Source organism: Apium graveolens, chromosome 6 (assembly GCF_009905375.1).
Source record: "Apium graveolens cultivar Ventura chromosome 6, ASM990537v1, whole genome shotgun sequence".
NCBI lineage: Eukaryota > Viridiplantae > Streptophyta > Magnoliopsida > Apiales > Apiaceae > Apium > Apium graveolens.
In genome coordinates this window covers 187,757,780-187,773,097 of record NC_133652.1, presented here as the reverse complement: position 1 = coordinate 187,773,097, position 15,318 = coordinate 187,757,780, and the positions used below count along the sequence as shown (strand labels likewise).

The 15,318-nt window shown below is 35.0% G+C and overlaps 1 protein-coding gene across 1 annotated transcript; it reads left to right on the top strand.

Moving 5' to 3' along the window:
* Positions 1–7,091: 7,091 nt before the first annotated feature.
* On the top strand, positions 7,092–8,108 carry LOC141665632 (uncharacterized). The gene is made up of 2 exons (XM_074471617.1): positions 7,092–7,734; positions 7,861–8,108. Exons 1-2 carry the CDS (start codon positions 7,092–7,094, stop codon positions 8,106–8,108), a joined length of 891 nt encoding a protein of 296 aa, XP_074327718.1.
* Positions 8,109–15,318: the final 7,210 nt, after the last annotated feature.

Genomic DNA, 15,318 nt, shown 5'->3' with positions numbered 1-15,318 from the left:
TTCGATTATGCAGAAAAGTTATTGATGAATGCTTGCATGTGGTTGTTAACTAGAGTCTTGAGATATCGGTGAGGTTTGGTCAAAGAAAAACCCGATTGGGGCATCTCCGAGGCCTTGCCGCCGATGGTGATGAACTCTGGTGAGCCGGCAGTGGGCTATGATGCATGTCTGAGTCCTATAATAACCATTCAAATTCAATTAGTTGATGCGTGTTGATTTAGTGTGGAATTTTAAATGATCGATTACGAGAAATAATTTTTGTAAAGTCGAATTACGTATTTTAAACTTGGTTTATCGATTTAAGATTACGCATGTTAGTATTATTGAAATATTCAGTTTTTAAAGGATTATTGGGTTCATTTTAATTCTTAAATTCAGTTGAGATAATTCCAGCCCATGCATTTTGGTTCAAATATGTTTAAGTGAAGAATTTGCATTTTTGATTTAAAATTGTTATTACTAGGTTCGAAATTTTGAATAATTCAATTTTAATTATTTGAGTAAATTCAAATAAGTGTGATGATAGGATATGAAATTAGGGTTGATTGATTTAGAGATGATATGTGTTAAGATGAAAATTGTTTATTAAAGTTTTAGCTTGGTATCGTAAGTCGCTAAGTTGATAATTGTATAAAGTAAAGTTGCATGTTAAACGTTATGTGTTAAAGAGTAATTATATATATACTCGATTGTGATTATTTGGTTGTATTAGAAGGGCAAGAGTACTTACGAGTACGTTATGCCCGTCTCTCGACAAGTTAAAAAAATAGGTGATATTTGATATCGAGTAATACAAATCGATGATTATGTGTTAAGTGTAAGTTTTGAAATAATTGGTTTTATAAAGAATATAAGAGTATATCTTGTTACGTGCTACATGTATATATGCGTATAAAAGATAAAGGTTTATTACTATTGGGGTAGAAGCTAGACATTCTGAGAAACGTCGGGAATTGATCAAGTATCTAACTAGGGTTTTGTTTTGTATTGTAGATTCGAATAGTAGAGGCATTCATGCTAGTAAAGGGAAGGAAGTCCTAGGTGGTAGTAGCTCAGGTTCCATTAAACAGGAAAGCTTTTTGAGGCAAGTAACTCTGCCTTCTATTAGTTGATTACTGAAAGATTATTGTTAATGCCATGATAGAGTAAAGGATTCTTGTAAAAACTTGTTATTAATGCTTAAGAAAACCCTATTATTGTTCCTTGCGATAAATTTGTTATCAATACTAGTGACAAACCTAATAGTAAACCCTTGCTCAAGTACGTAAACCCTATCCTTGTGCTTTGTTAACTTATGATCCCTTAACCAAAGAGAGTCTTTGTGAACTTTTCTTATGTTATATATTGTTAATCTAGATTACCTGATAATCCTTTATGCCTTGCTATGCATCGTTCTTTGGAATTATCCTTATTGCGATCTTATACGCCCTGTTTAACATTTGATTAATATCTTCAACTTATGACTCTGCTTACTTTCAAATCGTTCAATTCCCTTGAATTCTTAAATTGGACTTAAGAATGACTTTCGAATTGAAAGAGTACAAATGATTTCACTTATCGGTAATGTTAAAACTGAATTTAGATAAACTTTCTTGTATTCCAACATAAAGGTTTTCCAAATGAATTCCTTAAGGATTGGATAGAGACATAAGAGGCTAGTGAGACTAGTCTAGTCATATAAGAGGCTAGCGGGGCTAGTCTAATATAAGGCTGAAATAATGCCATAGGTACCTTAATGACCAGATGGAGGTCAGTACAGGCTGATCACCCTTATTACATTTAAAAGATGGAGCTCCAATCAAGGGTTCTTTAATATTTTATAAAAGAGGAAATGTATATCTTTGATAAAGCAGTTTGCTTCTTTTACTTGAAATAAAACAAAATGAGTAGCATCTTCTTTAAATTACATCAAGAACCCTGTCACTTTACCTTGTTACTGATTCTCGAAGCTTGAATGGATGCTTCCTCTAAAGTGAGAAACTCCCTGAGAACCCCTTTATTGATTGTGATGAATGTCGGCTGTAACGCCTGAGAAATTACGCTTGTATTATATCATATTAATGATAAATTATGTGTTTTAATATGTCATTCGTGTGTAATTAGCTATAAAACCCTAACTGCTAAGTGATATGTGTATTCCATATTGTCCGGATATTTTCAGGGTATTTTTCGGATATTTTATTTCGTATTTACAGTCTTCGTATCAAAAGTTATACGACCCAGACTATGATTTTATAGCTGATATTTCAAATAAAATAATTGGCCTTATTTTTCATAGAACGGCTTGTACCATCGCGTTTTTATGAACATCTAGATATTTTATAAATTTTCTCGTTTCGCGAAAATTTACTTTTCCGGGCCCCATTGGGTGTTAAATCCCCAACAAAATCACATTTTTATTTTTATAAAATTATAGGCCTTTCATTTTTATAATTTATTTTCATTTTAAATTATTCACAATTTTTGGGAATTTTTGTTATATATATTATATATATAAAATATTTAAAAATTAAAATTTAATACTCAAAAATTATAAAATTAGGGGCCAGTTAATTTTAATGGATGTATAAGTAGGGCCTTAATTTTAATTAGGAGTATTATTTTATCTACTCTAAATAGCCTAATTTTTATTTAATTATTATTAATTATTTGCTAAAAATCAGAAAAATACATAAATTTTCTGAAATTCAGGTCTGGTATTCCAAGGTCGAGTCTAACAATCTAGCAGTGATTTTGGACTGATTTCTGCATCAAATCGATTGATGTGAGTATCAAAAGTCATCCCCTTGATCTGTTCTTTCGATCCCTGGTGTTAATTTCATGTTTTAATTCGTTGTTTTCAATTTTAGTTTCTAGGGTTTATACCCGATTTGGTACTTTTTGATCCTAGGGTTATTAGGATGATTTGATGATTGATATAGCTTCCTATGATGATTTACAGTCGATTCACGGTGTTTAATTGAATGAACGATTCCTAGATAGTAATATTCGATTTCAAGGGTTTATGTTCAATTTTTAATTTATACATTTTTTATTTTGGTGAATATTTGGTTCCTTAGATGTTAGGGTTTTAATTATACAGTTCACAAGCTTTGATTTAAGCTCTTAAAATCAAAGTTTCATGTAGGAATGAAGAAAATTGATACTTGGCCGGAGTTTATGTCTGTTTGATCGGAGATTGATATTCAGGGATGATTCCGGTGACTAAACGGTGTGTTTGTATTGTTGATCCTAGTCAAGAAGCAGACCAAACGATATCGATTTTGGCCTGAAAATGGGCCACCGGAGTCTGCTCCGGTGACCGGATTCTGGGCAAAATCCGGCGTGTTCTTCAAGACCCGGATTTTGACCCGTTTGACGTGTATTAATCCGTGTTTGATCCGTTTTTGTCAGAGTTGGTTTCCTGACAAGTGTTTCTGAGAAATTATTTTTTTTATTACTTATAAAATCAGTTTTTATTTATTTTATAAATTGATTATTTATTTAATTAATTGATTTATATTATAAATAATTCTGAAATATTTTGTAAAAATCGAAATTACTTATATCTTTAATTATTATTTTTAATTATTTATTTATTATTTATTAATTATTTAAAAATGATTAATTATTTTGATAATTAATCAAATAATTTTCAATAAATCATAATAAATTAATTTTAATTCCAAAAATTATGGAAAAATCATTTTTAATTTGGATTTTCCCAAATAATTATTTAAAAAATATTTTAAGGTTTTATAATTAATAATAATTATTTGTATTGAATAATAAATTGATTTATCGGATAATAATTGAACCGTTTATCCGATTCGAGTGGAACGAAAGCCCTTTGACTTAGAAAAATGATATGTTTTCATTAAAAATAGTTTTAAATCCTAATTTTTTTTAGAAACTAGTTGACTTTCGATATTTGATTACTTGTAAGCCTTATTGCATATAGGGACTAGTCCAATAAATTCTGAAAAATAGGATACCAGTTAGATATTGTTCAGTTAAGCGAATAGCGAGTCGATTTTGATTTTAAAAATTATTCAGAATCTAGAATGACAATGTGACTTATATGCTTATGTGAATTATGTGGTTAATCGAGTCTTATCTGCTAATAATTAATGTACGAATCAATAATACGCGTATAGGTAGACGATAAGGGCTATGTGAAGTAGGTTTGAGACGCGATGGAGATATAAGATGACTAAATAAGTCTATTTATTTGATAGAAGCGAAACCAACAAGGCGAGTCGAGCCGGTGATAGACGTCGGTGAAGTACTTGGAGTAGATCGCGTGAAAGGCAAGTTTTTTTCCCCTATTCTAATTTCAGAATAGTGAAATTACTTTAGATTCTTATCGTAATTGCACACTTATGATTCATGTGTACAAACGCTGATACATAGTTATTATTCTTTAATTCATATTTCATTTCGATTCCTGATTTCTACTTTTTAGTTGAATCCTCTATTAATATTCCAATAGTTATACACATATATTGATATATTTTGGTGTTGGAATAAATCAAAGCATACCGATTGTTCCGGTTGCTCCTCTATGGACTGGATAGAGACGATTGGGATCATGTTTACAATTAATCCTAAGGAACAGGACATAACCGGATCCTTGAGATGGGCTGTAGAGCCTGGGTACCCGAATGGATCTATATATTGAGATAAAGATCTGCACTGTATCCTAGCTGATCAGCAGGATATAGGTGCGAACTTGTGTCCAATTTAGGTCATTTGTTATTCTCCGATAGTGGCCTTAGTTCTTTTCTCGCGAGGTTATACCTTGCAGATGTAACCAAATTACCGGTTCATTTAACTTATTATAACACTGATTATATATTGCGGACTTGTTGAGCAACTTATGGCTCACCCCTTTCTTGTTGTTATTCACCTTATTGTTTTCAGTTAAGAAGGAAAATAAAACCTATCAGGACTCGAGTGATAAAGAAGCGAGTCAAGTCGCGGGACCCTCTCATACCAAAGGTGTTGATCCCGATCCAAAAAGAAAGCTTTGAGTTGACTGAGCAGGTGTAGTGTAGATAGTTAATGGGTGGGTTTGAATAAATGAGAAAAGTAGTATAAAACTTGTTAGACAATGGCTTGTAATAAAGAGTGTTTGTGAGATTTTAAATTTGGTTTGTAATAAAGTTAGATAGTGGTTCTTGTTTTTATACTTCAACCTAAAAAGATCCTGGTTAGTGTTAAAGGGGTTTATATATATATATATATATATCTCTGCTTAATTATCATACAGGTTGTTTAGGTTTGGTGATGTGCTGGTAACCCTCAGACTTATACCCCGGGTCTGGAGGGCGTTACAGGTTTGGCATCAGAGCTATAGGTTAGGTCCCTGAAAACTAGAACATTAGGATTAGGATTAGGATAAGATAGGAAGATCACATAAGATAAAAATAGAAAGATAGGAAGAGTAGTGTTAGGATTAGATAAGTCTAGATTCAGAAGATATAAGTTCTAGGATTGTTAAGTGACCATTTTTCTTTCCTTGTTATATTATCAGATGGCATCATCAGGATCTTTCGAACGGACGGTTACTGGACTAGGTGCACCAGCTATACCACCAGTGTCAACACATGTGTTTCCACCACTTCCACCACCACCACCACTACCACCACTACCTCAGGAGCCAGCACCACCAGCTCTAGAGCAAATACCAGATCCGATAGAGATGTTTGATCCATTAGAGTTCTTTGAGCTGTTGCTTCCACCTCCACTTCCGATAGAGTATCAGTTCATTCCATAGATTGAGCCAGAGTTTCCACCAGCAGTATTACCTCCTATACAGGTGCTTTCCCCAGAGCCAGAGGTGTTTCAGATCTCCCTGGTTGAGGGGATGGATGAGTATGATGGGGGATTACAGTTGGGTTTACCACAGCAGGGTGCTGCAGGGATACCGAGAGTTCCATCACAAGAGTCTGTGGGACATGTTGCAGAGCCTCATATGGTTCCATACCATGAGTACAGTGTTGTTAGAGAGGATGTTGAGTATTAGAGATCTCAGTGCAGGGAGATCATGGGTTTGTTTGATCAGAGAGATAGAGGACCGTTAGGTGCACTTCAGCCAGAATACATGATGAGGAAGAGACTTCAATTCGACAGTGATGAGTGCTACTTTAGAGTTGGATGCTTTGATGCATGATGGGCCGCACTCCTCTGCAGAGTATCATAGAGCTACCCGTTTGCAACAGTTGGTTATTCAGATACTTCAGGATGAGTTGAGGCGCATTCCGCCAGGGTTTTGAGATTTGACAGCAGGAGACTAGTTGTGTATTATATGTGACATATGTAGATAGATGCAGCGTAGTATAGTGTAGTTAGCTATGTGTGTGTGTAGTATCTAGTTTGACTTGTAATAGCAGTAGCCATGACAGATCTGACCGAGACTTTTTGTATCAAGCACTTACACTTGAGGCTGGTGTCATATATATATATGTATAATAAACTTTTTCAACTTTTTCTTTTTTTTATTTAAATTTCAGTTTTACAGCATTTACATTTATTTTATTGTTTTACAGTTTTTCATATTTTAAATTCTGTTTAATCTAAAACAGTGTACCATCATTTTTATTTCAAGTTACAAAATCATTTCAACTGACTGTTTAAATTTCAAATCATTTAAATTTCTTGTGTTAATATCAGTCAAATTATTTTCCTTCCATTATCCATTATTTCTTTTTAGTTTAGGGTTTTTCCCTTACTGGTAAGGTAGGGCGCTATTCGATGAAGAAAACAGACTTTAGTCAAGTGGTAAGGTAGTTCAGCAGTTTCACTTGCTTGAATCATTCGGAGTACCCTTTTGGGCACTCACTCACTCTTATTAGAGAGCGTTCGCAACTTCGTTAATACCAGATAAATTGTTTCTTTATCTATCCTCAATTGTTTCATAAATTATTAAAAAGAATTATTTGTTTTATTATCAGAAAATGGCACCAAAAAGAAAGACCAGAACTGAAACCTCCAACAGTAACTCTGAGGGATAGACGAATGATACTATGAACCAAATTTTCCATCTGATACAACAATAGATGGTAATGATACAGCAATAACAACAACAACAACAATAGATTCAGCAACAGATGCTACAACAACCACCTCGTCCTAAACCTCAGTTACCACCAGTTGTGCCTGTCGTTACCTTTAAGCAGTTTCAGTCAGTTAAGCCTCCAAAGTTTGAGGGTACAGTAGATTCTACTAAGGCTAGGACTTCGCTAAAAGAAATAGAGAAATCATTTGCACTTGTGAAAGTTGAAGAGGATCAAAAGACTATTTTTGCTAGCTATTTCCTGGAAGGAGAAACAAATTATTGGTGGGAATGCAGGAAAGCCTTAGAGGGTGAAGATATTGTGACTTGGGATAGGTTTAAAGAGTTATTTCTGGAGAAATATTTTCCTCATTATGTGAAGAACTGGATGGAAATTAAGTTCTTAGAACTGAAGCAAGGGAATATGTCTGTGACAGAATACGAAGCCAAGTTTACTAAATTGGCTAGGTTTGTTTTAGAGCAAGTGGATACTGAAGAGAAACGGGCTCAACGATTTCAACAGGGATTACAACCATGGATTCGCAGTCGAGTTGCAGTTTTCGAATTGACAACTTACACCGCCGTGGTCCAGAAAGCTATGAATATTGGAGGGGAAAGTGAAAGGACCCAAAAGGAAAAGGGACAAGGAAATTTTCAGAACCATTCCAACAGGAAGCCGGGATTCCAAGCCTGGACAAGTATAAACTTCAAAAGGACATGAGAAGGCAACTAGAGAGCTGGTAATCATTTCCAAGCTCCCAATCAGTAGGGAATTATCAGAACCCCACTACCGTACTGCAAAACATGTGGTCAGAAACATACAGGCGTCTGTATCAAGGCCAATGTGACATGCTTCAGATGCAAACAGAAAGGGCACTACTCTAATGAATGTCCAGCGGGAAGAACAGAAGTTACTTATTTCCAGTGTGGGAAGAAAGGACATGTTGCTAGGGATTGTAGAGGACCAGCTATGGCAGCTAGTGTTCTGAAAGTGTTGGTATTACCTCCACCACCACAGTACAATCAGCCTAGAGCAAGAACTTTTAACATGACAATGAAGGAAGTTGTGTAGAGTCATAGTGTGATTACAGGTACGCTTTTTGTGAATTCCGTAGATGCAAAAGTATTGATTGATTCTGGAGCTACAAGATCTTTTATTTTTGAAGAATTCATTGATAAGATATATTGCGAAACTGAATGGTTGGGTGAGACATTAATTATAAAATTAGCAAATTACGATCAAGTTCCTGTAGACCAAGTATGTTCCGAGTGCGATATCGAAATAGCCGGACATCATTTCTTTGTAGACTTTATTCCTTCCAAGTTAGGAGAGTTTGATGTTATTTTAGGGATGAATTAGTTAGTTTGTCATAATGCCCAAATCAATTGTGCGAACAAGAAAGTGAAATTACGAACTGCGGAAGATGCAACGGTAATGTTTAGATGTGAGAAACAGCAGAAGAAATTTCTGACAATGATTGTAAGTCATATGTCATAGACCTATTTGTATATTCGAGGATTCAACTCAACTCAAATAAGAATGTAATAAGTAAATAGTGGATCAACCGTCAGAGAGATCTCGCAAAGTAATATCTGTCAAAGGATTCAGAAACAAGGTTCATCTACAGACTTGAGGAGTTAATTCACTGGAAGAAGTTCAAGAAGTTGATCATGCCTCAGTGATATAAATCAAGATCGTGGATTTAATCAAGTGACAGAGATCTCGTCAGAGTATCATTAATTACAAGGATTTAATCTGAAGAAAATCAAAGTGTCAAAGTCAAGACATGAAGAAACGTCACGGAAGTTAGTCACTCATGAACCAGACAGTACATCGAGTGTCAACATTGAAGTGGTGGAATTGATTCATAATTCTCAGTAATTTTCAGAAGATTGTCAGAAGAATGGATGTTGCTCAGGGTTAGTATTAATTTTCTATTAATTAATTAAGTCATATAATTTAATTAAGAAAATAAATTATATCTGCAAAGATTAATTTATTGATTAATTCAATTAATTGATTAATTAATTCAGAATTAATATTAAGGTTTTCAGAATTTTTATTTGGTTAAAATCTGTTTTAATTCTAAAAAGACAACTGATTGTACTAGTATGACAATCGGTATGACAATTGATAGTCATACCGAAAGTCATGCTAATTCAGTTGAGTGTCTTGATAGAATTATTATTTAGATTAAAATCACTTATTAATTCAGCAAGACAATTCATTTGAATTAATATGACAATCGGTATGACAATCAATAGTCATACCGAAAGTCTTGCTAGTTCATTTTGATTGTCTTGCTAGCTCTAAAGATTGTCACACCGAAAGTCTTACTGAGCAAAGGATTGTCATACCAGATCAATTTTCCATTCGGCTGTTTGATAAAAGAAGCAGAAGACCAAGTCATTCAAAAAAACACAGAAAACATCCAAGAACAAAAAAGAAAGCAGCCGCCTTGAAACATTTTATTCTTCATCTGCAAATCATCAAGATTAAATTCTAGTTTGTTAATGTTAAATTCAACCACTAGAATTATTTATCTTGTTCTTGTGTAACAATCTAGCTGATTAAAATCCCTAGAACTTAATCTCAAATCGCGTTTAGCATTTGATTCTAATTATTGCAAAAATAGAAAAAGTTCATGTCGAATTTATTCTAAATTTGTGATAATTAATTTGAGATTAATTCCTTGTAATCGATACAGTTGTTGTAACACCTTTCAAGTTTAATAATATTCTTATTTAACTTGAATTTTGTTTCATATTTTTTATTCCGCATTTAATTCGATTATTCGGTACTGTTTGTATTCAACCCCCCCTTCTACAAACACATTGGGACCTAACAATTGGTATCAGAGCCTTCTGATTAACGAACAAATCAAGATCCTATACTTTTGTGATTTTTCAACTCCTTGAATTTTTATTTATTCAAAAATTCATAATGACTTCACATAAAGTTGGAACCGTTAAAATTCCACAATTTGATAAAGAGAATTATATCATGTGGAAGAAGAAGATGCTATTATTCTTACAAGTTGCAAATCCCAAATATTCAAACTTGTTAAAGAAGGGTATAAAAACTCCGATGGTTATTGAACCGGAGGTAATAATAGATGGTGTGGTGACTACTAAAGCTAGAACCTATCCAAAAGAGCCTGAAGATTTTACTCCTGCTGAGAAAGAAGAAGCCTCCTTGGATGCCAGCCTTCAATTAATATTAATTGATTCCCTTGATCCCTTGATGAACAGACATGTGATGAACTGTAAAAATTCTAAACACATGTGGGAAACTATTGAGGTAATTAATGAAGGCACAGAGGAAGTTAGGGAGAACAAGTTGGAAATCCTAACCTCTGAATATGAACATTTCAAATCAAATCCAGGAGAAGGAATTACTGAAGTGTTTGAGAGGTACAATGCGTTGATCAACAACCTGAACATCAATGGAAAGTATTATTCAATCAGGGAGGTCAACAAAAAGTTCCTTTTAACACTGCCAGCTCATCTTGAACATAGAATCACTGTCATTAGAGAAGCTAGAGATCTGAGTGAGATTTCTTTGGACAGGCTCTATGGAGTGTTAAAAACCTATGAGTTGGAGCAGATTCAACAGAAGGAAGTCTACGGGAAGGATAGAATGGTCAGCACATCTACTGCACTTGTAGCTGAAGGTCAACAACAACAGCAATCTCAACAATTGGAGAGAATGGTACAGTGTTCCAAGGCTGAGGAAAATATGTTAGTAGCAGAATATGATCCTCCTACTACAAATCAATCAAGAGATGATTTTTATTCCTTGGAAGAGCTGGAGCAATTGGAAGATGAGTCAATGGCCCAAATTGTCAAGAGATTCTCCCATGTCAGATTCAAGAAGAATCTCAAGCTTAAGTACAAGTCCAACTACAACAAATTCCAGAAAGGTGGATCTTCATCCTCTAACACCAGCAGTGGTGGGTACAAAACAGGGATGGTTGATCGGAGCACCATTAGATGCTATAACTGCAATGAGTTGGGACACTTTGCCACAAAATGTAGGAAGCCAAAGCAAGTAAGAAAGAACTCTGAAAGGGCTTATCTGGCAAAGGGAAAAAGCTGGGATGATACTGATAGTGAAGATGAAGAAGAAGGAAATCTTGCTCTTATGGCTATTGATGGAAAAGCTTCATCGTCAAGAAAAGAGGTAAAACTTTCTGATGCTGAAATGGTTTATCATCTAAGAGGTAACTTAGATTGTGCACGTCGTCATAATGAACTGTTAAGTTTACAGATCACAGACCTTGAGAAAGAGGTCAATGAATTAAGACTTGTGCACATTAATCAAGACAAATTAAAAGAACAGGTATCTTTTCTAGAGAATAGAGTTGACTGTTATAGAAAACTCTAAACTATTCTCAAAGACAAGAGCACCGGTCTTGAGACTAAGGTTAGAGCCTACTTCAATTCTTGTTCGAAGGCTAAAGAGTTCTACAGTAAGCAAGCTGTTAATCAAACATCTGGAATAGGTTATGATTACAATGCTGCTATTGGAGAATTAGGCATAAACTCCCCTCCTCATGTATGTGCTAAAGGGAGGGAAGTACCATATGTGCTTAAGGGTGTTGATGAACCCCTCTATAAAGCATCAATTGCTGAACCATTTGATGCAACCTCTTCTGTTATTCAAGAAGAAATACGTGCTAAGGATCATGCTAATGAGAAGATTGTTTCCAAGTTAAGTGAGTCGAAAGTTCCAGTCAAAGTTGTGAAAGCAACTGAGACTAACTCAGACACACATGAGTTGGATAACAATAATGCCATGTCTACCATGCATAAATTGCCTGCTGTTAATCACTCTCATAAAGCATGTGGTGTTGCTAATTGTATGTCTTGTGCTTTTAATATGATATATGCTTATTTTAATGGTAAGCATGTGTCTAATGATAAGACTACTCCTCGTCAGCATGTGAATAACAAGAAGCATGATAGGTCTAAGACTGCCAGTCCTTCTAAGGCTAGAAAGGAGACATTTGTGCCTAAGCTTAAACAGAAATTTGTTAAGGCTGTTTACAAGGTCAAATGTTCAGTCATTGAGAAAGTTGAGACAATTAAAATTAAAAATGTTGTTTTGCCTGATAAAGGACAGCTCTACAAGTATGCCGGGCCCAACCAAGTTTGGGTTCTGAAGAAGGTCTAATCCATTTGTAGTGCAGGGCATTAAACAAGTATAACCGGTAGTGTGGATTCTTGACAGTGGATCATCAAGACATTTGACCGGAGATAGAGCCCTGCTATCAAATGTGGTTGAGAAAGCTGGCCCCCTGGTTACCTTTGGAGATAACAACAAAGGTTTATCTGAGGGATATGGCTGTTTGCAAGCTGAGAATGTTATCATTGTAATTTTGTATATTGTGCTAGGTTATTATCAGGAAGCAGTATCCAACATATAGCACCAGTGACGAGACTTGGGAATATTATGACATATCAAGCACCTGCTGCACATTACACTTGGAATTGTACTCTAGTAAGATGTGTACAAGTGTACTCCTGGTTGGTGAGTTAAAAGAGGAAGTCAGTGCACCACAGTTCATGGACTTTGCAGTAGCAGATCTATTGGAATATGCAATCTCTTCTTCACAATCTCACTTCAGGTTGGTATGAACTAGTATACTGCTCAAGCAATCGTCAACGACATGGTATGGCACTCTAACTGCAGCTACAGTTTTATATGAATAAGTAGTGTCCTCATATTAATAACTATCTTATCACTAGGCATAATCATATTGTTTTATATGTGCAGTGGTATATTTTTTATTATGCAACATAACAATTAGTATCTAAAGTACTTGACAAGTATCGGTCAATGATATGTTGTTAACATTATGTTGCAGATATTTGTAAGCTTTTGACATGAATGAGAATTACTAGACTTTACCCTAAGTGATCAATGTTTTATCAAAAACTCATTCATATTGAAAAACAAAATCAAACTTCTTTCTACATTAGTGATTTCTTATTTCATGTAAAATCTTTTGAAATCACTATTGTAAATCATTTTCTCTCTATTACCATATATTCTGTGTTACAGGTTCAGTCTCCAATGACTTTCTTTCATTGACAGTCATGAGGTTGAAAACCCACAACGTCTATCCCAGACTGTAAAGACAAACACAAAAACAGAACCAACCAACACTCTTTTACCACTAAAAGTAGTATGAATGAGCGTGAGGGAGATAGTGCCTAGTGCACCACATAAGTAAGGTTCTGTAGTCAACCCAGTAGCTCTGTCTCATACATAGATGAGTAGTATTTAAACCGAGACAACTGCTAGCCCCCATACATCTTCTCAAAAAGATGTAATGGCTGAAAAGGCACTAAAACAGTTACTAGATTCATTCTCTCAACAGGGTGCGTCTATTGAATTTTGCCTGTCGGCCAAGGTATCCGATGTAGTGTCACCACTTCAAACATAAACAATTCTTGATGCACAAGGAGAGGTTACACACACAAAGGATGAGTTGACGGAAACAAGAGTTTCGACCATTTTAAGGTCAGATTCGATTGTTCAAGGTTCGTTAGTGGACCAATTGCCTTTATAGGTGTTAGGAGAGGATACTGATCCAAAAGCCATATGTCAATGGTCAGTGTCTACCTCCCCAGGCTTAAATCCCCTGGATGCATCTGCGGATAGTGGATCTGACATAGGCGCAGATCGGCAACTTGTTGACAATGATTCAGATATTACCTGATGAGTCACAAGGAAATGTCTTCACAGGAATTAGAAGGGAACTGTGATCTTTATGCTAAATTCTTTGGATCATTGTTTACCTTCCCAGAATTCAAATCTGGAACCCTAAAAGGGAAACTAGCAACTTGTAAATTATGACTCAGATTCATCTGACGAGTTTAACAAGGATGGGGATTTGTGAACTCTCATTGCACCACATGTGACCTCCTTAAGGATGGCTAAGGTGATTTTCCTTGCAGGTACAGCTGGATTATGGAGCTATGAGAGAAGAGTGATACACTTGTGAGAATGAGTGTAAACATGAGTGGAGAGAAGAGTGAAACACATGTGAGGTACACTAAAATAGGATCACACACTCACAGTGAGGAAGAAAGAGAAACTACTTGTTATTTCTTTTCCAACCAAGTGAAATATGAGAACTCCTTCAGACGACGGCATACATTCCTTCTTTAAGGGGGAGATAGAAGCTTAAGTAATAGTTTGGAGGATTCCTCAACTAAGGGGGAGAAATAGCAGGGAGGAAGAAAAAGATCCTAAAAATGTACACTACACCACACCATTGTTGTTTCTAACTACGGATCCTATTGTACGGGAGAGGTGGTAAACACAAGGTGATTTCCTAGTAAGGGAAGAAGCAGTTAGGGGAGTACCATTGGTTTTTATCTGCGGATCCTATTGTACGGGAGAGGTGGTAAAATGAAGGTGATCTTCTTTAATCAGTTGATTCTCATAGGGGGAGAAGCAAGAGAGATATGTGCTTCTCAACAGGAAATGTGGTTGTACAAAAGAAGATGAAATTACTTGAAGATATGTTCAGTCTAGAGGAACATCTACTTGGAATCTGGAAAATGTTAAATCTAGTCCAGAACTTTTCTACTATTTACTTTGCATGTATATTTATATCTTTTTCTTATTTGTTAGTTGAGTTATCCTCTAGGTATTTGTGTGTTATTGTCTAACAAACAAATAGGGGGAGATTGTAAGTCATATGTCATAGACCTATTTGTATATTCGAGGATTCAACTCAACTCAAATAAGAATGTAATAAGTAAATAGTGGATCGACCGTCAGAGAGATCTCGCAAAGTAATATCTGTCAAAGGATTCAGAAACAAGGTTCATCTATAGACTTGAGGAGTTAATTCACTGGAAGAAGTTCAAGAAGTTGATCATGCCTCAGTGATATAAATCAAGAACGTGGATTTAATCAAGTGACAGAGATCTCGTCAGAGTATCATTAATTACAAGGATTTAATCTGAAGAAAATCAAAGTGTCAAAGTCAAGACATGAAGAAACGTCACGGAAGTTAGTCACTCATGAACCAGACAGTACATCGAGTGTCAACATTGAAGTGGTGGAATTGATTCATAATTCTCAGTGATTTTCAGAAGATTGTCAGAAGAATGGATGTTGCTCAGGGTTAGTATTAATTTTCTATTAATTAATTAAGTCATATAATTTAATTAAGAAAATAAATTATATCTGCAAAGATTAATTTATTGATTAATTGAATTAATTGATTAATTAATTCAGAATTAATATTAAGGTTTTCAGA